The following is a 26,759-nucleotide window of genomic DNA, read 5'->3' as shown; positions in this document are numbered from 1 at the left end:
TTCATCCTTGTCTGAGAGGACTAGTTAGCTTAAAATCAGAGAATAGAATCTGTAACCTGACTTGACCAGATGAATTAGTGAGAAGATGCTAGATTGTGCTACAGTAATGAACAAATCCACCATGTCTTGACTTTACCCATCAAAGTTTGTGTGTGAAGAACTCACACCCACTCTTAAATGCCTCTGCCAGTACCCACGCAGAGCCCATGTAGAACCAGATATCCCCGCCCCACTGCCTCGAGGAAATAGACATTATGCCCAGGAGGAAGACTGGAACCAGACACCCATGAGTGCTAGAAGTCTCTTCACCCCGGACACACATACATGGCATTGCGGCCATCAAACAAAGATGTGAGGTCTTCCTTACCAACCCCGCGAAGCTGAAGCACCTCTACTCTCCCTCCAGGGCACTTCTCCTTTCTCCATGACTGCCTGACATACAGAGTGAACAAGGATCCCGATGTTAATTCATGGACTTAACATCAGGAAAACTTGATTTCTTGTTTGTTGTTTTTTTTTTAACAGTAAAGGGTAGAAATGCCAGTCATTTGTTTCTGCACTCCAGTGTGTCATATTGTGCACACACCCATATTGGGGACCATCTCCTTAGCCTGTTATAAAGCATTTTGTAAGTTTCAAAGCACTTACTGTGTCCCCCTGGAGGACACAGTAAGATACCAGAGGCCTCACTGTTGAGGGAGGGAATGATGTGTATCACTTTTGGGTGCGGGCATTTAAGAGCAAGTGTGACTTGTCCACACTGTCCCTTCCTCTGCCTTGGCAAGACTGGAGGCTACCAGTTGAGATGGTAGAGCCACTAGATTCTTGAGTCACCACCTAGAAAGGAACTGTACTGGAGACCCATTAGACTCTCAGTGGATCCTGCATGAGAAAGATCAGAGATGTGACGACACTTGCCTAAGGATGCCCAGCCAGAATTAAAAGTAAGTCTCCCAATTACCCACGTGTCCATTTCACCTCAATATGAATCTCTAGTGAGACTAAACTGCTATAATTTCATAATAGATGAGAAAGATCTATTGTTAAGCCACCAAAATGTCTCTTTCAAAAAGTAGATTGGACATTAACCAGTAAATCTGGCTATTGTCAAAAAAAAAAAAGACCACTCACAGAGCCATTATTCTGACATTAGCCAGAGTAGTACCTAACCCCAGCATCTCTCCAGACTCACATAATTAGCTTCCATTAGCAACCCCAGCCACCTTGGTCAAGCTCTCAGAGACTACCCTCTCCAATCCCCTCCTGCCAGACTCAGAGGACAAGGGAACTGGTTTGTGGCCGGCAGAACCTGGGGACACTGTCCTTGCCTAACACTTCCTGCGCTCCTCATTTTTCATTCAATACATTGCTCTCTACAACAGGAATGGACCCGTGCCATTCATCACGATTAACACTGACAGTTCCTCTCCCACCTGCTCGTGTCCTCAGCAAATATAGGGAATTGGCAATCACCCAGGCAGGGAGCACGCTGTCTCACATTTCTCCTCTCCAGAGACAAGCCTCCTCATCCCCTCTTCCCTCTGCAGGGATCAGTTTTGAGTTCCTCCTCCTCCTCCACCAGAGACTATTGTCCTCAGGTTGGCAGGAGATGGTGACATCACCACCTCCCAGAATTCCTGCCTTTGGAGAGGCTTGTGGGAACCTGGCTGGCCTGTTAGGAAGAGGTTGCCCAACCCAGGGCTTGTTGAGAAGAGTGCAGTTACCTCAGGGAGACGGTTCAAGTGAAGGCATAAGTTAAAAACCAGACCCCAGGATACTAGGATAAGAAAGGTCTCAGGTATATATATTTTTTAAAATAAAGAAGGGCATCAAAGTCTAGTAGACATCAATGTAAACTCTCTCTCTACTGCTTTCTTCTTCTTTTTTTTTTTTTTTTTTTTTTTTGACAGAGTTTTGCTCTGTTGCCCAGGCTGGAGTACAGTGGCACGATCTCGGCTCACTACTCTGCCTCCCAGGCTCAAGCAATTCTCCTGCCTCAGCCTCCTGAGTAGCTGGGATTACAGGCATGTGCCACCACACCTGACTAATTTTTGTATTTTTAGTGAAGACAAGGTTTCACCTTGTTGGCCAGGCTGGTCTCAAACTCCTGACCTCAAGTGATCTGCCCACCTCGGCCTCCCAAAGTGCTGGGATTACAGGCCTGCACCACCATGCCCAGCTGTCTACTATTTTCTTAATTGTTCCTCTGGACATTTGTTCTCTAAGCCTCAGTTTCCCCAATTATAAAACAGGTGGAGGCACAGCACAGCCTGTAGGATTGTTATCAGGATGAAATGAGATCCTTTGTTCCATAGATATGTGTTGAGCACCAACTATGTACTCTAAGGATTCAAGATTGAGAAAAATCAGATATAATCCCTGCCCTCACACTGCTTACAGTCTGCAGAGGTGGACATTACTGCAAAATTGCAACTTGAACAGTGTTATGAAGAGAAGGATAATAGTACTATAAGAGTCTGTGATTGGGATTTGACTTGGTCAGGAAGGTCAAGGATGGCTTCCTTGAACAGGTGATCTTGAGCTAAGAAGGATGAGTAGGAAGTAACCAGGCAGAGTGAAGGGAAAAGCATTCCAGGTGGAGGGAACAGTGTGGCAAAGGTCCCATGGCAAGAAAATAGTGGAGACTATGAATGACCAAAGGAAGGTTACTGGTTAATGTACCTGAGATGAGGGGGCAGAGAGGAGCACGGAACAACAGAAGGCTGGAGAATTAGTCAGGCAGGGAGAGACCAAGCGGCTGTAACAATGAGACCCCAAAATACAGTGAGTGGCTTAAACAAGATGGATGTTATGAGATAGACCAGGAGCTGGCAAACTTTTCCCGTAAAGGGCCAGTCTAGTGCTGAGATTCGCTTCCATCTCAGATCCAAGACAGTTGCTCCAGCTCTGCCCAGCACATCTGCCTCCCAGCCAGCAAGAAGGAGGAAAAGGAGACAGGGCTTGTATTATTTCTGCTCACCTCCCATTGGCCAGTGTTAATCACATGGCCACATCTAACTGCAAGGGAAGCTGGGAAATGTAGTCTTTATTCTGGGTAGCCCTGGGTCCAGCTAAAACTCTATGACAATGGAAGAGGGGAAGAATAGATATTGGTGACAGCTAGTGGTCTTGCAATAGTGGGCCAGAGAGTGGTTTTGGGGAGGCCAGAAAGAAGTCCTGATGTGGGAGGGTGGGGACTGTGCAGGTGGAGAGAATGGAACAGATGCGCAGATGCTGGTGAACTTGAATTGATCGGACTTAACAACCGCTATCTTCTTGCCATGGGGCCTTTCCCACACTATTCCTTCCGCCTGGAATGCTTTTCCCTTCACTCTGCCTGGTTACTTCCTACTTAACCTTCTCAGCTCTTAGCCTGCCCCCTGCAGGCTCCTGTCTCCTGACTCCTGGGTATGGGGAAACAGGATAGGGCAGGGTATGGGGAAACAGGATAGGGCAGGGTATGGGAAGTGTGACCCCCATGTTCCTGGCTTGTGGAGTCTGATGCAGATCTTGTCTGGAAAGTTCTTCATCCCCTATGGCAGGTGTTGTCTTCATTATCGCCTCAGGTGGGTCAGTGACTGCAAACCCAGCTGCCTGCAGAGACAGATCACAAAACAGGTGAAGGGCCTGTGACACACTAGGGAGCTGGTTCCCTCTCCCAAGGGATTGCTGTTCCTTAGCTCCAGCCAGTGGTTGCCACTGGGAATGCAGGTTGAGTGAAGACGAGCATCTAATTTTCCAAAAGAATCTGAAAATCTGGATTTTTATGTAAAATCTCCCAATTTTGATACTCGGTCAACCAAGTAAAAATAAACTTCCCAGCAGCAAAGCCTCTGGGTTATAAGGGCTAGGGCGCCCTCCACAGTGGCCCTCCATCCTCTTTCCATCTTTGTGACTGCTTCCTTCGCATGGCAAAGCCCTCTGCTTTCATCCTTTGTTGTACACGCACAGGATTCCTGTCCCTTTGTGCCCACGAGCGCCCCCTGCAGGCTCCTGACTCCAATGTCTCACCAATCCTCTGCCAGGGGCCCCTGCCTGTAGGGGATGCGGGCAACCCCATCAGCCTGCTCCCAATCCCCTTAATCGGATCTGCACCAGTGACCCTTCTAATTAAAACTCCCCAGCTGTAATCCCCCCTTAAAGCTGGGGGAAGCGGAAGCACCATAAAAGGACCGAAGGTTTGATGGGCCAGCAGCCGCCGCCTCCTACGTCCTTGAAAATGTCTTGGGGAGACCCACAGACCTGAGATCAAGTCTATGGGTCTGGAACCACCGCTTGCAAGTTGCGAGACTCTGGAAAAGTCACTTCATTCTCTGAGCCTCGGTTTTCTTTATTCGCTTGTTCATTCATTTGTCAGCTATATAGGAAGCTCCCATCTGTACCAAGCACTGTTTCAGGAGCTGGGGACACAGCACTGGACAAGACCGACCCAGTCCAGGCCCTCATGGAGCTGACACTTTAGTGTGGGACAGAAAGGAGAAAACAATTTCAGCTCAGCAGCACCAGGGCTGTGATCAGGGATGCGCAGGGGCTGTGTGAGCTCAGAGAACTGATGTACCTAATGCAGACCCGGGGCCCAGAGAGGGCTCGCTGGGGCAAGTGGCCCCAAAGCTGAGGCCTGAATAGGCAGTAGGAACCAGCCAGGAGAAGTGGGTTTGGAGTAGAAGGAAGGGTACTCCAGGCAGAGGGAAGAGCAAAGACCTAGAGGCGGAAGCACCCATGGTGGTGAGTTTGGGAACTGTAAGTGGTTTCTCCAGGATTCAGTGTGGAATACAGTGGGAAATAGGAGAAATGGTCAGGAGAGAGAAGAAAGGTGATCTTAATATAAAACCCAGATCTCTTCATCAGGTCTCATCAGGCCCACCTGGCTCTCCCGCTCTCGCTCATGCAGCCCCAGCCACACTGAGCTTCTTTGGGTTGCTTGATATACCAGGCTTATTCCCACCCAAGGCTTTCATACGTGCTGTGCCTTCTGCCTAGAATGTTCACATCTTTGAATGACACACAGTCCTTTTTTTTAAGTCTCAGCAATGAGACACCTCCTAAGAGAGGCCTGCCCTGACAACTCCGCCTCCCGTGGACACCCCTAGTGCTTCTGCATCGATCCGCCTGGTTTGCTTTTCTCAATAACTCACAGCACCTAAGACTATCTGACATCACGTTGCCTCTTTCCTGGTTTATGTTTTTGGGTTTTTTTGGTCTGCCTCTCCCTACTAGCTCCGTGAGGCTAGGAAATTTTCTTCCTTATTCATGCAGCACCCTCAGCAACTAGCATAGCACTTAGTAAGTGCTCAATAAGCACATGCCAACTAAATGCACAAGAACTGGAACTTAACTGGGAGAATGGGGAGTCACTGCAGGGCTTACAGCAGTTCTGTGGCTTGCTCAGCTTCTTCTTCTCTCCTATGAACTATCCATATGTTGTGGGGATGGAAAGCAATGGGCTAACATGGGCAACGTGGCAAAACCCCATCTCTACAAAAAATACAAAAAGGGAGGTTGAGGCTGCAGTGAGCCAAGATCACACCCCTGCACTCCAGCCTGGGCAACAGAGTGAGATCCTGTCTAAAAGAAAAAAGAAAGAAAGAGAGAGAGAGAGAGAGAAAGAGAGAGAAAGAAAGAAAGAAAGAAAGAAAGAGAAAGAAGGAAAGAAAGAAAGAAAGAAAGAAGAAAGAAAGAAAGAAAGAAAGAAAGAAAGAAAGAAAGAAAGAAAGAAAGGAAGAAAGAAAGAAAAGAAAGAAAGAGAAAGAAAGGAAGGAAGGAAGGGAGAAAGAGAGAAAAAGAGAAAGAAAGAGAGAGAGAGAGGAAAGAAAGAAAGAGAGAGAGAAAGAAAGAAAGAAAGAAAGAGAGAAAGAAAAAAAAAATGGCCCGGTGCGGTGGTTCACACCTGTAATCCCAACACTTTGAGAGGCCAAGGCAGGTGGATCACCTGAGGTCAGGAGTTCAAGACCAGCCTGGCTAACATGGTGAAACCCTGTCTCTGCTAAAAATACAAAAATTAACCGGACGTGGTGGCCTGTCATCCCAGTTACTCAGGAGGCTGAGGCCCAAGAATCGCTTGAACCCGGGAGGCGGAGGTTGCAGTGAGTCGAGATCGTGACACTGCACTCCAGCCTGGGCTACAGAGCAAGACTCCATCTCAAAAAAAAAATGAAAGAAAGAAAAGAAAAGCAATGGGCTGCCCCTTATGGAAAGCAACTTTTTATATAACTTTATTGAGGCTTACTTTATGTATCATATAATGCCCACCCATTTCCAGCATATAATTTGATAATTTTTATTAAATTTTACCAAATTGTGCAGCCTTTGCCCTAAATCAGTTTTTAGAACATTTTCATCCCAATGACATCCTTTATGCTCATTAACTGTTAATCCCTATCCCCCACCCTGGCAACCACTAACCTACTTTCTGTCTCTATAGATTTGCTTTATCTGGACATTTCATATAAATGGAATCATTTAATAAGTGGCTTTTTGTGTCTGACTTCTCTCACTTATAATGTTTTCATGGTTCGTCTGTGTTGTAGCATATATCAGCACTTCATTCCTTTTTATGGATGAAGAATATTCCATTGTATGGATAGCTGCATTTCGTTTATCCATTCATCAGTTGATGGACATTGGGGTTGTTTCCACTGTGGGGCTATTATGAATGCTGCAGCTATAAACCTGCATGTTTATGAAGAGCAGTTTGCAAGCCCTAAACACTAGGTGCAGCTTCCAGCTTGCCAAAGCTTCTAGTGTTACTGAACAGTGTTGACTGCAATGGGCTGTGTGACCGTGGACAAGTCGCTTCCGTTCTCTGCTTGAGTTTCCCCATCTTCCCAGCGGGAAGCTTGAGCCCTTTTCTGCATGGACAGTCTGTGCCTCATCCACATTCCTGGAACAGCAGGGAAGTGTGCAGAGGCCACGATAAACAGTCCGTAGGCCTCTCTGTGATTAACCACCAGAGCCAACAATTAGGATGAGGAGGGCCTGGCTCCAGCACTCCTGAATTCCACCTTGGGGATCCTCACCTGCCAATTTTCCCCCAGAGGACCAAAGCCCCCTCTCCCATTTGGTGCAGACAGGTAGGTTCAGGATCCAGAACCTCTTCACAGGGAATTTGGGGACAGCCTCCCAGTCTCTGGTGTTGGCTCCTGCCTCTGCTCCCCGGGTTCCTGGAGTTCTGCCAAGCCCAACTGGGCTCAGATCCCAGAAAAGCAGACGCCTGTCCAGGCCTGAGCTGGGGCCGGGAGGACTCCCAGGTGGTAGCCGGTTCCCCACCCCTGGGGCTTATCCCAGAAACCAAATCAACACAGTCCATCTGGGTCCACGAGCTGTTTAGAGGACACACGCTGCCTTAGGCAGTCACTGGGGTCTACACAGCTACTCCTGGCTTCCAAAAGCAACCAGTACAGAGGTTAGAGTTGGGGTTGACCATAAATTATCTGAATAATAATTTATTTATTTGAGACGGAGTTTCCCTCTTGTTGCCCAGGCTGGAGTGCAGTGGCTCGATCTCGGCTCACTGCAACCTCCGCCTCCTGAGTTCAAGCGATTCTCCTGCCTCAGCCTCCCAAGTAGCTGGGATTAAAGACACCCACTACCACACCCGGCTAATTTTTGCATATTTAGTAGAGATGGGTTTCACCATGTTGGCCAGGATGGTTTCGAATTCCTGACCTCAGGTGATCCGCCCACCTCGGCCTCCCAAAGTGCTAGGATTACAGGCATGAGCCACCACGCCCGGCCCTGAATAATAATTTAATAACATTATATATTAAGTGGCTTTTAGGTGAGTGCTCAGTTACCTTCATCTTCATTTCAGAGAAAAGGAAATAGAGGCTCAGAGAGGAGGAGTGGCTTGCCAAAGCCACACAGCTGGGGAATAATAGCCTTGGGACTCAAACTCAAGTCCAAAACCAGCTTATAAATAAATGTAAAGAAATTGTGGAGAAATAAATACAATTTAAGTTTAAAGTGGCTGTGCCACTAGCTAAGAGCATTTTGAGTTCATTGAATTTTCATTGCAGTCTTGCAATGATCCCCGTCTTACATATAGGGAAACTGAGGCACAGAGGGCTTAACTCACGTTGGGAAGTTCCCCAGGCAGGAAGTGTGGCCCTGATTCTAAGGGCCTCATTGAGTCTGGAAAAGAAAAAGATCTTGCAGGTGAGGTCAGGAGGGGTGGGGCAGGGGAGACCCCCCCACACTGCATTACCTCACATGCTGTGTGATGCACATTCACACAGACCAATGGCAGGTGTGCTCCAACCCTCCCAACCCAACCCTGAGCAGCAGGCACTCCCCCCAACCCCCCACCTTGGAGTCCAGTGGAGCCCCTCCCCCTGCTTTGCTCATTTCCTAGGCTTCCTTGGGCTGAGGGGAGGGGAGAGGGAGGGCACAGTCTCAGGTACAAAAGGGGTGCCTGCTTTAGGTCTGTACAATAGCTGGGTGCATAATTCATGCATCTGTCGCCAGAACATCAATTATGTGGGCCTTCCCTGGAGTTGTCTGGGGGTTAGAAACCAAAGCAGGCTTCCCCTGCTAGCCTTTGGGGGAAAATAAGACCGCCCAGCTCTTAAAGGAACAGACTCCCGGGAACCCATTCCTCCCTGTGCAGGCCCCCTCCTGCCAGAAGTCACCAGACGAGAGCAGCTTCCTGTAGGGCTCAGCCCAAAGCCCACTGGCTGCCCACTCTGACCCACTCTGTGTCCCTAACTCCACAATTGTGAGGGGCTGACTATTGGCATGTCCCAGAGTTTCTCAATTTCAGTACTGATGGCATTTCAGGCTGGATCATTCTTTGCCGTGGGAGCTGTCCTGTGCATTGTAGGGCATTTAGTGACATCCCAGACCTCCACCCACAAGATGTCAGGAGCACCCCTCCCACCAGTTGTAACGACCAAAAATTTCTGCCAAAATTGCCAAGTGTCCCCTAGGAGTAAAAATCATCCCCTTAAAAACCACTAGTATGTCCTCATTTTACAAATAAGGAAACTGAGGCAGTGAACATTTGGATGCCCAAGGCCATTCCACCAATGAATGGCAAGAGCTAGAATTTCAACTCCAGGACCTACACTCCTCAGCTCAACACAGGACCACCAAAAAGTGTGCTGCCAAGATGTTATTCCAACAATCACATATTTATTTTGGTGAATATTTAATACATATAGCCCTGGCATGAAAAATCAGCAATTTTGCATATGATTTCTTAGAATAAAGCTAAAATAAAATAAAGAAGGTGAGTGGGCTTTTTTGATTTTTTGTTTTTACCATTAAGGAAAGAGTGATACAAGTAGCAAAATACATACAGTAGAACGTCAAAACTGAGCGAAGTCCAGGTGTGGTGGCTCACACTTGTAATCCTAGCACTTTGGAGGCCCTGGTGGGAGGATTGCTTGAGGCCAGGAGTTCAAGACCAGCCTGGGCAACATAGTGAGACCCCATCTCTACAAAATATAGCCAGGCATGGTAGCATGCGCCTGTAGTCCAAGTTACCTGGGAGGCTAAGGCAGGAGGATTGTTTGAGCTTAGGCATTCGAGCTGTGACTGCACCACTGCACTCCAGCCTGGGCCACAGAGTGAGACTTTATCTCTTAAAAAAAAAAAAAATAGCGCAACAAACTGACAGTTTAGGGACCCATATATTCTTATTGAAAATCATACAGAGAAATAAAGGGATGAAAAACTGCACACAGAGGTTATCTCTGGAGTGGGAAGGACACAAAGGAAGTGTCAGTGTTACTGCTGCCTGCTCTGTCTCTCCATTTGGGTGGCGGGTTCTAGGTGTTCATTTGATTATGGTTCATAAATTATATATAAATTAGGTCTATTTTTGTATATATCAAACGTTTTATTTTCTTTATTTTATTTTTGAGACAGAGTTTCGCTCTTGTTGCCCAGGCTGGAGTGCAACGGCATGATCTCGGCTCACTTCCACTCCCACCTCCCGGGTTCAAGCAATTTTCCAGCCTCAGCCTCCCGAGTAGCTGGGATTACAGGCGCCCACCACCACGCCTGGCTAATTTTTTGTATTTTTAGTGGAGACAGGGTTTCACCACGTTGGCCAGGCTGGTCTTGGACTCCTGACCTCAGGTGATCCACCTGTCTCGGCCTCCCAAAGTGCTGGGATTACAGGTTTGAGCTACTGCACCCTGCCTCAAACATTTCATTTATAAAGTATTACAGAATCTTTCTTTTTCAATGGGTGCAAATCAAGAAACTCAAACCTATTTTTTTTTTAAACATAGGATGTGTCAGACTTAACTGTAGCAAAAAAATCAGAAGTTATGGAACCCCTGAGGCTGGGGAGGCACCACACCTCAAAACATTCCCTTTCATCTTCAGAGCTGGCCCATCAGGGCACCAGCACTCTCTTGCCCCCTGCGGCATCCCCAGTGTCTGGCCTAGTGCCTCACGCAGAGTAGATGACCAAGAAATATTTCCCAGGCCAGTGCAGTGGCTCACACCTGTAATCTCAGTGCTTTGGGTGGCCAAGGCAGGAGGACAGCTTGAGCCCAGGAGTTCAAGACCAGCCTGGGCAACAAAGTGAGACCCCATCATTACAAAAAAGGTTAAAAATTAGTTGGGCTTGGTTGTGCTCTCCTGTATTCCTAGCTACTTGGGAGGCTGAGGTGGGAGAATTGCTTGAGCATGGGAGTTTGAGGCTGCAGTAAGCTATGATCACACCATTGCACTCTAGCTTGGGCAACAGAGAAAGATACTGTCTCTTAAAAAAAAAAAAAAAAAAAAACAATTCTGGTCCTGACCCTTATACTTCTAACTCCATGAACTTGAGCAACAGCCAACAAATACTTGGGGAGCACCTGTCAGGTGTCTCACCCTGGGTTAGGTGCTGGGGGCACATAGATAAACCTCAGAACTCATCCCCATCCTCCAAGTGCTCACCAATTCTGGGCAGCAATAAGCACACTCACTCACATGCACACACACACGCACACATACACACGCATGCACACACACACGCACGCACCTGTGATGGGATATGAGTGGTAAGTATCCCCAAGGTATGGTTAAATTGTGAGGAAACCCAAGGATGGGGCAGTCAACCCTGCCTGGGGAAAGCAGGGAGAACTCCAAAGGGAAGGGGTCGCATGGGCTGGATTTGAAAAGATGGATTGGAGTTCACCAGACAGCAAGCAAGAAGCTTGGACATGCAGAATTGACCAATGATAGTGTGCGGCTAGAGGAGTGTGAATTCTGAGAACCCATGGCAGGAGTGGCCAGAGAGAGAGGTCAGAGTCAAAATGAGAAGGACTTGACAACCATGTGTCCTTACTGGGGATTCATTGCAGGGCCAGAAACCTCTCACACTCACCCATGCAGCAATTGGGTTGACTTACAGGATACAGCAGACAGTCTCAGAACAAGGACAGGAGGCAAAGACCAAGACCGGGCCACCCCGAGGCTGGGTAATCTGAGTGGATGGGGTGATGTGGGCTGAGATTTCCCCTGTGATGACAGCTGGCATCTATTAGACACTCACCGTGTGCTGCTGGAAGCTGTCCTAGCACTTTGTCTGTGCTAACACGTTTCATCTTCACAGCAGTTCTCTGAGGTAGATACTGTTATTATCAGCCCATTTTCTAGATGAGGAAACTGGGGCTTAGAGAGGTTAAATAACTTGCTCAATGTAAGGAAATGGCAGAGCTGAGGCTTGAACCTCAAACAGGCTGACACCAGAGTCTCAACTCTTAACTGCTGCCGTCAGCACCTTGCTATGACCCTCCTGCAGTCCCCACTCCTCCTTCATCTGTACCTTCCCTTCATTCTCTGGCTTCTCTTGAAGGTTCAGCTTTCTTTTTCTTTTTCTTTCATTTTGTTTGTTTGTTTGTTTGTTTTTTGAGACAGAGTCTCACTCTGTCGCCCAGGCTGGAGTGCAGTCGTGCAATCTCGGCTCACTGCAACCTCTGCCTGCCAGGTTCAAGCGATTCTCCTGCCTCACCTGCCAAGTAGCTGGGAATACAGGTGCCGCCACTACGCCCGGCTAATTTCGTTTCTTTTTTTTTTTTTTTTCCTTTTTCTTTTATTTTGTTTTCTTTCGAGGCAGGGTTTCTCTCTCTGTCACCCAGGCTGGAGTGCAGTGGTGTGGTATGGCTCAATGCAGCCTCAACCTCCTTGGGCTCAAGAGATTCTCCCACCTCAGCCTTCCAAGTAGCTGGGACTATAGACATGTGCCACTACACCCGACAGATTTTTTTATTTTTTGTAGAGATAGGGTCTCACTGTGTTGCCCAGGCTGGTCTCGAACTCCTGGGCTCAAGCAATCCCCCCACCTTAGCCTCCCAAAGTGTTGGGATTACAAATGTAAGCCACCATGTCTAGACTAAGGCTCAGCTTTGTCTGATGTTTTTATGGCATCTCTGTCCCCTACATTTGGGAGACAGTTGCTTGAGGGCTGGGCTTATCATGAAGCTGATTCAAGCCTAGATTCTACTTAACATTTAATTCAGGGACTCACCGTCCCGTAACCCACTCACCGCCTGGGTTCCTGAGCTCAAATTTCTCAAAGGTAGGTTGGCTAAGCCCCAGTATACGGATTGGCTCAACCTGGATTTTTTTTTTTTTTTAAGGCTTATACTTCTTTATTCCCCCTCCCAATGCAGCCAATACAATACTGAACAATATATTAAGGGCAGGAAAAAATAAAATTCTTAAATGTCTTTTAAAACTTTGTTGACTAAAGTAGTAATATGAAAAAAACGCCCAGGTACAGTGGCCTGTAATCCCAGCATTTTGGGAGGCCAAAGTGGGTCAATTATTTGAGGTCAGCAGTTCAAGACAAGCCTGGCCAACATGGTGAAATGCTGTCTCTGCTAAAACTACAAAAAATTAGCCAGGCGTGGTGGCGCACGCCTGTAATCCCAGCTACTCGGGAGGCTGAGGCTTGAGAATCACTTGAACCCGGGAGGAGGCTGCAGTGAGCTGAGATCATGCCACTGCACTCCAGCCTGTCAACCTGGATTTTTTAATCCAAACTTCATGCTCTGATCATTGGCAGGCAGGATCAAATGATACAGCCATGGTGACAAGGCCCCCCCTTTCCCACTTAGGGGCAGAGGAAGAGAAAGGGAAAATCTACAAAAGCAAGACAGGTACAGGGGACCCAATAGACAGGTTTAGGGGTTTGGATTTTTTCATGAGGAGCCCAGGAGATTTATTAAGCGAAGGAGTAATGTGATTGGATTTGTATTTTTGAAAAAAAAAAAAAAGACCCTCAGAGCAATTGATTACATCTGTTTGCTTTTCTGCATAGTCTGTAGACTGGCCTAGATTCCATTAATTTCAACATATATCCATTAAGCCCTTTCTCTGGGCCAAGCTCTCTTCTTGATCCAGGGGACTCAAAGGTAGTTAAGCCAAGGTCTTTAGCCCCCAAAAGCACATAGTTCCAATCAGGAGTTAACATGGGCCCAGAATGTCTGTGCCTCCCTAGGAATTACCCGCAAAATCTTGAGTGTCTAGGCATTTTTCTAGCAAAAGGTTAGCTTTCATCTGATATTTTTTCCCTTTGTTCTTCTATAGAGACAGAGTCTCACTATGTTGCCCAGGCTAGACTCGAACTCCTGGCCTCAAACGATCCTCCTGCCTAGGTCTCCCAAAGTGCTGGGATTATAGACCTGAGGCACCATACCCAGCCGCATCTGATTTTTAACACAGCCTTAAGAGCTCATGTTCTTAGGTCACACAGACCTGGGTTAAAATGCTGGCTCCTCCACTTACTAGCTGTGGAAACCCAAAGTGTCCGCATCTGTTCAATGGAGCTAATAGCACTGAACGGGGTTATTATAAGAATGAAATGAGCTATTTCATGGAAAGTGCCTAGCACACAATGAACACTCAATCAAGGATAGTCATTATCATTAGTATCATCTCTGTGAAGGTAGTTCCCCATCCAGTGTGAGCCACTGGTCTAGATCAGAAGTCAGCAAATCATGGTTCACAGGCCAAATTCAGTCCACTGCCTGTTTTTGTAAATAAAGTTTTATTGAAACACAGCTATGCCCATTCATTTATGTATTATCCAAGGTTGCTTTTATGCTACAGCTGCAGAGGCGAGTCGTTGTGACAGAGAATGCAGGGTTTCAGGTCCTATAAAATGGTTACTATCTGAAAAAGTATGCTTGAACCCTGGGCTTGCTGATAGCTTTAAAACCTTTCATTTCTCTGGGCCTCGGTTTCCACATCTAGACAATAAACGGATTATAACAAATTCTCTTTTTTGGCTCATTAAATGACTAGTGAGATGTGAAAATGCTCTTGAACATTGAGGAGTGCCCTGTAGATCCAGGATATTATGATGATCATCCCGTGGGGTGGTTGATAACTAAATCCCACTCTCTTCTCCTCACAGATCCTTGCCATAATTTCCATCATGTTCATCGTCCTCTCCACCATTGCCTTGTCCCTCAACACGCTGCCTGAGCTACAGAGCCTCGATGAGTTTGGCCAGTCCACAGACAACCCCCAGCTGGCCCACGTGGAGGCCGTGTGCATCGCATGGTTCACCATGGAGTACCTGCTGCGGTTCCTCTCCTCGCCCAAGAAGTGGAAGTTCTTCAAGGGCCCACTCAATGCCATTGACTTGTTGGCCATTCTGCCATACTATGTCACCATTTTCCTCACCGAATCCAACAAGAGCGTACTGCAATTCCAGAATGTCCGCCGCGTGGTCCAGATCTTCCGCATCATGCGAATTCTCCGCATCCTTAAGCTTGCACGCCACTCCACTGGCCTCCAGTCCCTGGGCTTCACTTTGCGGAGGAGCTACAATGAGTTGGGCTTGCTCATCCTCTTCCTTGCCATGGGCATTATGATCTTCTCCAGCCTTGTCTTCTTTGCTGAGAAGGATGAAGACGACACCAAGTTCAAAAGCATCCCAGCCTCTTTCTGGTGGGCCACCATCACCATGACTACTGTTGGGTATGGAGACATCTACCCCAAGACTCTCCTGGGGAAAATTGTTGGGGGACTCTGCTGCATCGCAGGAGTCCTGGTGATTGCTCTTCCCATCCCCATCATCGTCAATAACTTCTCTGAGTTCTATAAGGAGCAGAAGAGACAGGAGAAAGCAATCAAACGGCGAGAGGCTCTGGAGAGAGCCAAGAGGAATGGCAGCATCGTATCCATGAATATGAAGGATGCTTTTGCCCGGAGCATTGAGATGATGGACATTGTGGTTGAGAAAAATGGGGAGAATATGGGTAAGAAAGACAAAGTACAAGATAACCACTTGTCTCCTAACAAATGGAAATGGACAAAGAGGACACTGTCTGAAACCAGCTCAAGTAAGTCCTTTGAAACCAAGGAGCAGGGATCCCCTGAAAAAGCCAGATCATCTTCTAGTCCTCAGCACCTGAACGTTCAGCAGTTGGAAGACATGTACAATAAGATGGCCAAGACCCAATCCCAACCCATCCTCAATACCAAGGAGTCAGCAGCACAGAGCAAACCAAAGGAAGAACTTGAAATGGAGAGTATCCCCAGCCCCGTAGCCCCTCTGCCCACTCGCACAGAAGGGGTCATCGACATGCGAAGTATGTCGAGCATTGATAGCTTCATTAGCTGTGCCACAGACTTCCCTGAGGCCACCAGATTCTCCCACAGCCCTTTGACATCACTCCCCAGCAAGACTGGCGGCAGCACAGCCCCAGAAGTGGGCTGGCGGGGAGCTCTGGGTGCCAGTGGTGGTAGGTTTGTGGAGGCCAACCCCAGCCCTGATGCCAGCCAGCACTCTAGTTTCTTCATCGAGAGCCCCAAGAGTTCCATGAAAACTAACAACCCTTTGAAGCTCCGAGCACTTAAAGTCAACTTCATGGAGGGTGACCCCAGTCCACTCCTCCCCGTTATAGGGATGTACCACGACCCTCTTAGGAACCGGGGGAGTGCTGCAGCTGCTGTCGCTGGACTGGAGTGTGCCACGCTTTTGGACAAAGCTGTGCTGAGCCCAGAGTCCTCCATCTACACCACAGCAAGTGCTAAGACACCCCCCCGGTCTCCTGAGAAACATACAGCAATAGCGTTCAACTTTGAGGCTGGTGTCCACCAGTACATTGACGCAGACACAGATGATGAGGGACAGCTGCTCTACAGCGTGGACTCCAGCCCCCCCAAAAGCCTCCCTGGGAGCACCAGTCCGAAGTTCAGCACGGGGACAAGATCGGAGAAAAACCACTTTGAAAGCTCCCCTTTACCCACCTCCCCTAAGTTCTTAAGGCAGAACTGTATTTACTCCACAGAAGCATTGACTGGAAAAGGCCCCAGTGGTCAGGAAAAGTGCAAACTTGAGAACCACATCTCCCCTGACGTCCGTGTGTTGCCAGGGGGAGGAGCCCACGGAAGCACACGAGATCAGAGCATCTGAACTGCCCTGCCTTGGAGGAGAGACTCTTGGGTGAGGTCCAAAGAGGAGAGCTGTTCAGCTTACCTGCCACAGAGCTTTTCTGCATGAACTCTGGAACAGAAAGGCCCTGTAAAGCCCTCAGAGAGAAGAGAGACTCCAGAGAAGGCTCCCTAAGACCTTGAGAGCCATGACAGGTCCATCAGCATGAAGTTGGCCAAGCCATAGGGCACAGCACCTCCTTGTAACAACTCTATTGCCCTCTTTGGGAGATGACATGAGTGGAACTCACAGCCACCACTACCACCACTTTAGACAGGACCGAGGCCACACACTCCCCATTCTCTCACGGATTTCCATCTCAGCCTCGGAGGGCAACATTGACAATCCTCCTGGCTTCAGCCGGAGAAGGATGCTGGAACAAGCGGCTGGTGTTGAAAGAGTGGGTTGACCAGTTTGGTATTGAATGTTGCCCAGCCACCCCTAGGAACACCTGTCCATCACCTCCTGGATGGATTCCGCTGTTAGACAGCTACAGGGAATGATTGGTCACGGGGAAGTCTCTGCGCCATAAGCCACGATCCCAGCGCAAAACCCTTACTCAAATGTCTTCATTGACTTCAATATTTCATAGTACCTGAGGTTTTATTTTGAGATACCATCAGGGTGAGTTGCACCACTTGTACTCAATTCTAATTGCCCCCTGGCAATCTGGGAAGGGTTCAGAAGGTGGGCGCCTAGCCAACAGCATGAACTCAGAGCATTGTTTTAGGGTTGGAGGAGGAACACGCTTTCTTTACATCACTAGTGTAGACTCAAAAGATATGCAAGTGTCAAATATGCAAAAGAAATAGTTTATTCAAAGAGACTGTGTGTTACCGAAGAACAGCATAAAAATATGATTTTTTTTACTTGCAAAAATGAAAGGAAAAAAATACCCCGCATTGAAATGCCCAGTTCAGACTGAATAATTCCTGCTGCAGCAAGGAAAGTACCTACTATAATAGAAATTCTGTTTTGTTTTCTGTGGTTTTCAAGTTAAAAAAAAAGTTAAAATAAAAAGCACTTTATGTTTTTCAAAAATAGGTTCTGCCAGGGACAGTGTCAACATCTCGCACTTTAAAACAAGCACGATTTCCCGTGGCCCAATTGTTGGGACTGTAGTTGGATTGTTGCTACCTGCCTGTTTCTGGCCAGCATGGGTAATATTGTGCTGGTATTACTGTCTGCCATATCAAAGTCTGTGGGCTCCTTCCCTGCTCCTCTGAAGCCTTCCCTTAACCCTCATGGGTCAGGAGGGGTTCTTGCCCCTTGGGTGGGGCCTCTCATGAAGTCAAGTATACAGGAGACATGCACATCTCAAAAGGACGCAGTGACAGTTGGACATTGGGTGTTTTACTCTGTTCTCTTTCTTGTCAACCAGCTATTGGTTTTTCAGTGTCACTGTCTGTACTAAAAGCTCAACTCTCCTTCCTGCAGCCATCGATGCAGCCAGTACAGACAAAAGCAATAAGTATTTGTGTGCATCCTGAGTGGTTCTGGTGTATTTCTTGGTGTTGGTTTTCCTGTCCTAGTTTGATGACCTGGCATTGTCCTGCCTGCTTTTAGTCCAACAGCATGGTGTTGTTGGCTGTTCCTCAGTACAGTGGCATTAGGTTGAACCACTGATGAATACAATGCTATAGTGTTGGCTCACCTGTCAGTAAAGATGACATGTTATTGGTCTGCCTGTCTGTAGTACAATGGAACAATGTTGTTCTCTTAATGTAATGTTGATGGATGATGTCCCAAGTACAATAGTGTAGTTCTGTCTATCCTCAATACAGTAACAGGCATATGTCTTCCCAATGGAAGAAAGATATGGTATTGGTTCACCTAGTCTTAAGTCTCAATATCATCTGTTGCTGGTCTGCCTGTTAGTACAATGGCATGATCCACCTCTCAGTACACAAATATCATGGAGCTGTTCTGCCTGCCCTTCATACATAAGGCATAAGGTTGAGCTATTGAGCCACCTGCCACACGTATGATGAGATGGGATCATTCCACCACCCTTAAAAATACGTCTTCTCTGCTGTATACAAACCCAATTCATAACACTTCTCAGCATCTCCAGAGACTGTGGATCCCCCCAAGAGGGTGCAGTCCTGTTCTTTGCTGCATTAACAGAGAAAACGAGAACGTCACTCTTCCTAGGTATCTTCAGAAGGGACTTAGGGGCAGGGAGAGTGTGAGGTCATCCCGTGCCAGGCAGAGGAAGCAGCACTCCCAAAACACTTTGCTGAACATGCAGTCTGAGCTGGGGGCCTCTTGAGGAACGACTGTGGGACAGTTCTCCGCCGACCATCTCACATGTCTCTTCTTTGTTTTCATCGCCATTAATGTCCACCATCAGCACAAATGTGAAAATTCAGGGAAAAAAACAAATGCTTTTTGATAAAAGTAAATAGTTGTGATTTCCAATTCAGATATTTTTAGAGCTGATGCTATCTGTAAAAAATAATAATAATAATAATATAGTCTATTTTACATATCAGGAAAGTGAACATGTTTCAATATAGCCATATATATTGAGAAGGAACTTACCACCCCTTCTTCCAATCGAGGCATTTCATTTGTTGGTTGAAGCAGATGAGAAGTGTACAGATTGAAAATGATTTCTTTGTTTTTTAAAAAAAACGAAAACCAATTGGTGCAACTCTCCTTGTAACCAAAGGCCCTTTCTGCCTTCTGTGGTCATGTAGGACCTGGCCCTTCCTTCCTTGTGTATTTTGTCCAACCTTAAAGTAGCATTTTATTGAGTCACTTTTGAAGGACGAATTCAGAAGTATCATTAAGAACCTACCTTTTCAGGCTTCATAGCCAGAGTCCTATAGAGTTCTTATAGAAACAGAATAATTGAAATTCAGCATATACTATGCTTAGAAAGTATTCCGTTTGGGTTTGATTGGGTTTTTTTTTTCTTTTACTTGTGTGTGTATGTATTGGGGGAGTACAGCTTTTATTCTGTGCTCAATTCGAAATAGAGTATTATAAGTTTTCCCAGCCCATCCACCCACTAAAAAAGAACATATCCAAATTTTAATATGCATACACCCAACCTGTACCTATGTACATGAATATACACGCACTGGGAAATCTACCTAAGAGTCTTCACTGAGAAGTTCACTTGATAGAAAGGTTTTGATAGAGAAGAGGAGAGGAAAGCAATGGTCTGAAGGCAAATCCTGCTTTAACTTGGTGGTCCATTTCCCATTCATTCCTGAACCAATGAGAGCAGAAAGAAACAAGTCAACCCAAACAAGCAAACTAGGGGCTGGATGCGGCGAATGGAGGCTGGTCAGTTTGGCGAATTCACTGAAACTCATCAAGAACCCAGCTGAACTTGCATTCCAACTTCCACCATTATCAGAAAGGGCTAGGGACCAGGTAGCCATGTGTCCCAATCACACAGGGGAGAGTCTGCCACCGGCGGTGAGAGAGGTGGGGAAGCTTTGGAGGAGACAGTATATTCACCTTTTTATCTTTGGGTAAAAGAAACCAACAGGACTTTGGTGCAGTAGATTTCTCAGTGCCTTCTTTAGGAATTCTATCTTAAGCACACTTCAAGGGGAAAGAAAAAAGGAGGAGAGAACATTTGTTCCCGTGAAGTCCCTTTCTCCAAAGGACTGGGGATCAAGAAGAAAGAAGAGTAAGAAGGAAAAACAACAAAATCCTGAGGAGGCCATTTCTTTTAACCCATCCAGCTTGCCCCTGAAAACTGCTGGTGATACAAACTTTTTCAAACTGACTTCCAGCTTCTCCATGTGTCTTGGTAACTGTAGCCTCGTCTCTGCCCTTTCTCCTAATAAGATCCATGTTTCTAAGGAGAAAAACAAAACAGTATTCTCTTCTGTAAAATTGTAATGTATTGTTGATATTTGTAACTATTGTATATTTCTGTCTTGCTCCAGTCCCAGCTGGAGTGTCTAGTTCCATGGACAAGGGGATATTTAAAATTCACCACGGACAAGGGCCACTAAAGCCAGGTCTCTATCGCTAATCTCTCTCCTGTTCTTATTTCTCTACCAACTAATCTCAAGTAACAATACCCCAGGCTTTTTTTCAGCCTCAATTCAAGTAACTTTGAATCAAAAGAGAGCAAGGCAAAAAGCCTCCGGACATGCTTCTTTGGGAAAGGACTTTTTCTGTAGCTGCAGAGTAAGCAGGAGGGAGAAGGGGCTCCTCTGAGACCCCGGCAGGACAATGGAAAGCTTCCAGCCCCAAGCTGATGTTTCCTCACCTATCACTGCTTATAGGACAGCATCCAAATGCTTTCATGTCGCTCAGCCCAGGCAACCCAAACCAGTCCTGGCTACACCCAGAAATAAGAGTTACCTCTGCATTTTCTGTTGCCATTTTTCTGGCTCTAGAAGTATCTGATGCGTGACTATGTCATAGAATGTCCACGCATCTCAGAGTAGTCTATTTTTCTGTTCAGATAAAATATATATATATGTATTTTTAGCAAATTTATAATAGGGCAATTGAGTCTAATTTCTTTTGTAATACAGAACAATATCTTAGGAGTTTCATTGTTGGTCATTATCGTAGCTGATGTTTTCTGGTCTTTTGCAGTTCCTGCCATTGTCCCTTGGGCTGTTTGGGTTTTCTTCCTTTTGATTCTGATTTCTTGAGGGTGGGGAAAGACTTTGGGGTCTGACTTCCTTGTGTAGGCATTTCTTGACACTAGGCCTGGACTCTGTCAATGCTGTGACTTTCCTCATTCATTTCTGTGTGTTTCTCCCATTCGTTGTTCTTAAGAATCCAGGGCATGAATGCAGGAATGAGACCCAGGGAAGCAGAGCTACAGGTGGCCCTCAAAATCAGGATGGGATGTGGGCTGGTTTCGCTTATATCCCACACCCCTTTAGGGATCTGAAGGGACTGAGTTTTCTCATCCTCAGAGATCTTGGAACCAAAAATCTCATGCAAGCAAACTCATCACTGGCATTTCTGAGATCCAGAACACATGTGAGTCCCTCCTGGCTGGGCTGCTCCCACATGTCCAGCACCCTGTTGGCCTGTAACATCAATCAGATCTGAAGGTCAGAGCTTTTTCAGGTTCTCGTGAACCTCACAAGAACATGCTGGGCCTCCGATCTCACCGACTTATCAGTTCCTTGTTTCAATCTGTTTATTTTATTTTATTTTTTGTTATTATTTTGAGACAAAGTCTTGCTCTGTTGCCCAGGCTGCAGTGCAATGGCGCAATCTCAGCTCACTGCAACCTCCTCCACCCAGGTTCAAGTGATTCTCATGTCTCAGCCTCCTGAGAAGCTGGGATTACACGAGCGCACCATCACATCCGGCTAATTTTTGTATTTTTAGTAGAGGCAGAGTTTCTCCATGTTGGCCAGGCTTGTGCCTCGGCCTCCCAAAGTGCTGGGATTACAAGTGTGAGCCACCACCACACCCAGCCCATTTCAATCCATTCCTAACAGCTTCACCAAAAAACAGTGGCCAGACACCCTTACAGGCAAACCCTGAGAAGAGATGTCCCCGAATCTGCTAGCTCATCTCCCCTTCTCTTTCCAGCTGCCTGGCTCCATAGAGCAGGAGGTGTGTGGCAAGGACAGGGGCAGTTTTCCAGCTTCCACCTATCCACGCCTGGGGGAGTTTTTGGACTGTCCTGATAATTAATTCCAGAGGCAGTTTTCAGCCCTGGGTGGGCGGAGGACATCTCACTAGGCAGGATCTTCAGCAGAAAGTGATTCTCCATCCGTCAACTCACGCAGGAAGATGAAGAAAGCCCAGATAATCTCCAACTTGCATTCGTTTAGGTTTTGGTATCCCACCCGCCTCACTGTCAGCTGCAGGGCTCAGGGCTCTGCCTAAAATCAGAAATTTGAGCCAAACGGGGACCCTCAGATGGCAGTGAGCCATCCCATCAGATAACTCCCAAGAGGAAGCCAACTCAAATATGAATTTTATTATTCTGGACTATGACCCTGATCAGAGTTCTCCCACCCCAAAAACCTCTGATAGTCTGGTTTGAACCAGAGTCAAATAAAACAGACAAGATTTTTTTTCCTTTGCACAAGAGCAAAAAAACAAAACAAAAAAAATGTCTGCCAGTAGTTTCCTGGGTTTGACCCCCAGATAAGCAAACACTGTTGCCTATGGCTGTTGCTGTTTTCATCAAGAAAGAGGTTGTATAGTTTGCATTTCCATCCACTCTCCCTGATTTTATCTTAACCTAGAATTTCTCCTGAACTTCCCCAAATGCCAGCTTGAATTTGGGTGGGGCTCTGTTAATCGAGGGAACCCTCAGCTTCACTTATAAACCTAATTCTCTGTTCCTCCCTCCAAAGATCCTGAAAAGATCTCCTAAAGGCTGGCCAGGATGGGGTGGAGTGGGGCAGTGCACCTGAAGAAAAAAACCACTTAGCTGCCAGCTGGCTGTATGCAAGTTCTCCGAAAATTTCTATTGTATGAAAGGGATGGGGTCAATTGCAGCTCAAATTAAGGAAGCCCTCCTAACAGGCTGGGTTGTCTGACCATGGAACTCAATGCCATGGTGGACAGTGAGTGTCCTTACATCACAGGTGTTTAAAGAGAGGCTGGCTAGATGGTGTAAAAAATGGGCATTGCAGAGGGGCCCTAGCATTGCATGGAAACTGGGCTGAACAACCACAGAAATTCCTCTTTGTTTCTTGATGTGCGTGTGTGTGTGTGTGTGCGTGTGTGTGTGTGTGTGTGTAGGTGGTTTCAACACTCTGGATATAAGCTCAAGCCACTGAGGCAAAGGCATGCAGCACAATTAGCAGGAATGCAACTTCTGGGCTTTGGAGCTGTCAGAGAGGGTGTCCAAGAGACAAGTCTGCTTCCTTCCAGCTCCCTGTCTTGGAACATTTTAAGGACTGTCAGTCACCAATCCAACCCATCCCCAATGGCCTACCAGTTACCACATTGGGATGAGACTCATGCTACCCTTCCCCAGGCCAGCCAAGGAGCAATCCACGCTGTTCCCCATCCCTGGCTGGCTGTCTTATGGTGCTTCAGCCCCTCTGCCCAGCTCCCATGCCCTCATGAGCCTGGGGCTTTCTGTACAAAAGATGCAATGATACCTGTTCCCCACTAGCCATCCCCACAATGAACAACTTCCCGGGCAATAGCAAATGGCTCCATTCCAAAAGGGCTTGTTTTTTTGGTAAATCAAATAAGAGATCCCACTCAAGACCTTTGAAAGTCCCCGTCGATGAAAAAAATCCAGAAGGATCAAAAGAGAAAGGCAGCTTTTAATCCAGTTTCACAGCAAAACCAGGCTCTTGGCTGCCTCCAAGCAGAATGCCCACTCTCCTGCAGCTGTGTCCTCCATCCCAAATCATCCTGCATACTGCATTCTCCAAGGAAAGCATTTGACAAGAGAGGGTTTATGTGTGGTGGATTGGGAGGAAGTGAGACTTCAACCTCAGGGTGAACCCAAGACCGGTTTGTCTTTGGTTGTTTCAGTATGAGGTTGGTCAGGATGATATGTCTGGATGGGTAGAATGAGCAGCCGCCTTCGTCTGGAACCAAAATAAAATAAAAACCAGTTTTCAAGATTCCTCCCAACTCCTCACTGGAGGCTCTGCCCTGCAGAATCACTCAAGTTGCAACAATACAAGGAGGCAAAAATAGGATAATTCATGAAAATGTAGGAAACTCCCAATTCCGTCCCATTAGGATGCCCTCAAGAGCCATGCAGGGATCTTCCCGTACTTCCTGCTTCCCTGATCTGAACCAAGATTGGAAAGAGGCAGGCAGCAGAGAAGATGCCCAAGAAACTCTGACATCTCTACAGCTTGGCTCCACCCCTTGGGCTTCACTGGGGTTTGGGTCTCCCTCTTGGTTGAGCTGAGTGTGCCTGAGTGGGTGGGGACAGGGAGGATTCTCCAGGTCTATCTTGATTTCAATCCAAGGTCAAAAATTGAGAATCTTATTTTCTGCACCAGGAACTCAGGGTTATCTCCAACCTATGCCCTTGGCACGTGATGGTCATCCAACCTGTGTTTTTGTGAGTGAGTGAATGTGTGACTGGTTGGCCTCTGAGTGGATGACTGGATGTGTGAATGTGTGAGTGAATGGGGGAGTTAATGAATCCCTACCTAACTGTGAAGAGAAGAAAAATGAGGAGCCCCTCTCCCACTGAAACCCATAACTGCCCCATCAAGGTCATCTGTTCTTTGACTCAAGATGACATCTCAATTTGATGCTTGTAGGCCCCAAGCTGATAAGGGCCACAGCCCTCTCAGAGCCACACTTCCTGGGGGCCCACAAGGCAGCTCTGCCCTCCTTCCTCTTCCCCTACCCTGCATTTGTCAGCCTCACGTTCTATTTTAGCTCACACATGACCCATGGGGGGACCACCAAGTGGTTTTCCAATGGACTAAGCCAAGGGTTCGAAGTTGGGACTTCCCTTGATCTGGGACTTGCTGGGGCAGAAACATAGGAGCCAACATCTGGAAACTGGATCGCATTCCCTGAGCCATGGGAGTCCAGCTGGATACTAAGGCCAGCCTGCCCTCCAGCTTTTAGAGCCGAAGATCTTTTTTCTGAGCCCCAAAGCCGTCATGATAGTATGCCCCCAGATCCCATCAGCTAAGACCCTGTCTCTCCCAGGAACCCATCGTGTGAGGTTGGGGCTTTTCTGCCAGTAAAGCCATTCTGATCACCCCACCCTTGACAGGGGCCAAGCCAATCACATTAGCCATAAATGACCAATGTCCTCAGCCACTCTTTTCTCGGGGGTGCATTCGTGGGTCCTATTCATCTCTCGTCAGTTAATGTCTCTAGTCCTTCCCGTAAAGGTGAAAATGAGCATTGCGCATGTGCGCAACACACACACACACACACACACACACACACAAACAAAAATCCCAGTGTCTTTTTATGCATGTGGTGAGATGAAATTGTGATCTTTGTGTGACCTCCAGCTGCTGTCTTGTCTTGTAAAATATGTCCAAATGTTTAAGAATTTCTAAGCAAATGGTCCCTTAATGAAGTCTGCAGAGTTCAATAAAAGGTATGGAAAAAACAAGACTGGTGGAGTTTATTTTTTGGAGGGCACAGGGAGGCGAGATGGGAAGCGCTGTAAGGGGACTTGAATCAGGGATCCTGTCTCCAGGTGGCATCAGCTTTTTCTCTTCCCCCCGGAAGAGGGAGGACATGAAAATATAACTGGCTTGTCATCCCCACTATGCAAGCCAGTGGTAACCCATCCTACATGATATTCATGAATCAAAGTTCCAACTCTGGTCATTTAGTTCTCATGTCAACTATGCCTGGGCATCTCATTAAAAACTGTCTCACAATAGAAGGTATAAGCTCAAATGACTACTGGGGCAGAGCAGGTAACATAAATGAGTAAAGCAACTTAACTAAGAGACATAAGGGGGTGGTGGTGAGTGCGGTAAAAAAGAGAACACACACCCTGTCTAAAGGGGTGAACATTCATCTCCAGCTGGTTGTTACCCCATAGGGATGTGGGCCCAGCAATATTAGATCTTTCTAAGAGAAGTCAGAAATCTGGATTTTTACAGGAAATACCCAACTTTTAAATGTTAGCAACTATGGCTGGGCATGTGGCTTACACCTGAAATCCCAGGACTTTGGGAGGCCAAGGCGGAGTTCAAGATCAACCTGGCCAACATGGTGAAATCCTGTCTCTACTAAAAAATAAAATAAATAAAAAATAAAAATAAATAAACATTAGTGACTAATTCCACTTTTTGTAGTCCTGTACTGGCCAAATGAAATATATCTGTAGGCAGACCAGAGCCCATAGGCTACCTTAGGGCTCAAAGATTTCTATATTTGCTTTTGGGAGGTTTTTTGTTGTTGTTTTTGAAACATAGTCTCACTCTGTTGCCCAGGCTGGAGTGCAGTGGCACAATCTCTGCTCACTGCAGCCTCCACCTGCTGGGTTCAAGCAATTCTCGTGACTCAGCCTCCAGAGTAGCTGGGATTATAGGCACGTGCCACCACACCTGGCTAATTTTTTGCATTTTTTAATAGAGACAGGGTTTCGCCATGTTGGCCAGGCTCGTCTTGAACTCCTGGCCTCAAGTGATACACCCACCTCAGCCTCTCAAAATACAGAGATTACAGGCATGAGCCACTGTGCCCAGCATTCTGTATTTATCTACTGCTGTGTAACAAATTACCCCCCAAACTCTAGCAAGTTGAACCATTTATTATCTCATGGTTTTTGTGGGTCAGGAATTCAGGAACATCTTTAGCTGAGTGGTTCTGGCTAGGGGTCTCTCACAAGGTTGCAATCAAGACACCAGCTGCAGTCCTCTGCTTGACTGGGATGGAAGACCTGCCTCTAAGGTGGATGAGGAGACCTCAGTTCCTTACTGGCTGTTGGCGGGAGGCCTCAGTTGCTCAC

At 47.0% G+C, this 26,759-nt stretch overlaps 1 protein-coding gene across 1 annotated transcript in view; it reads left to right on the top strand.

The window, feature by feature from the left end:
• The window catches only part of KCNB1 (potassium voltage-gated channel subfamily B member 1), a 118,294-nt gene extending 97,907 nt beyond the window's left edge, over window positions 1–20,387 (top strand). Inside the window, exon 3 of the mRNA XM_002830403.4 lies at window positions 14,360–20,387. Coding sequence (XP_002830449.1) covers window positions 14,360–16,369 — 2,010 coding nt within the window. The 3' untranslated portion in view covers window positions 16,370–20,387. The remainder of the gene's footprint in view (window positions 1–14,359) is intronic.
• The last annotated feature ends 6,372 nt before the right edge of the window (window positions 20,388–26,759 follow it).

The sequence above is a fragment of the Pongo abelii genome, chromosome 21 (assembly GCF_028885655.2).
Source record: "Pongo abelii isolate AG06213 chromosome 21, NHGRI_mPonAbe1-v2.0_pri, whole genome shotgun sequence".
NCBI lineage: Eukaryota > Metazoa > Chordata > Mammalia > Primates > Hominidae > Pongo > Pongo abelii.
This window is presented reverse-complemented; position numbering and strand designations above follow the sequence as displayed.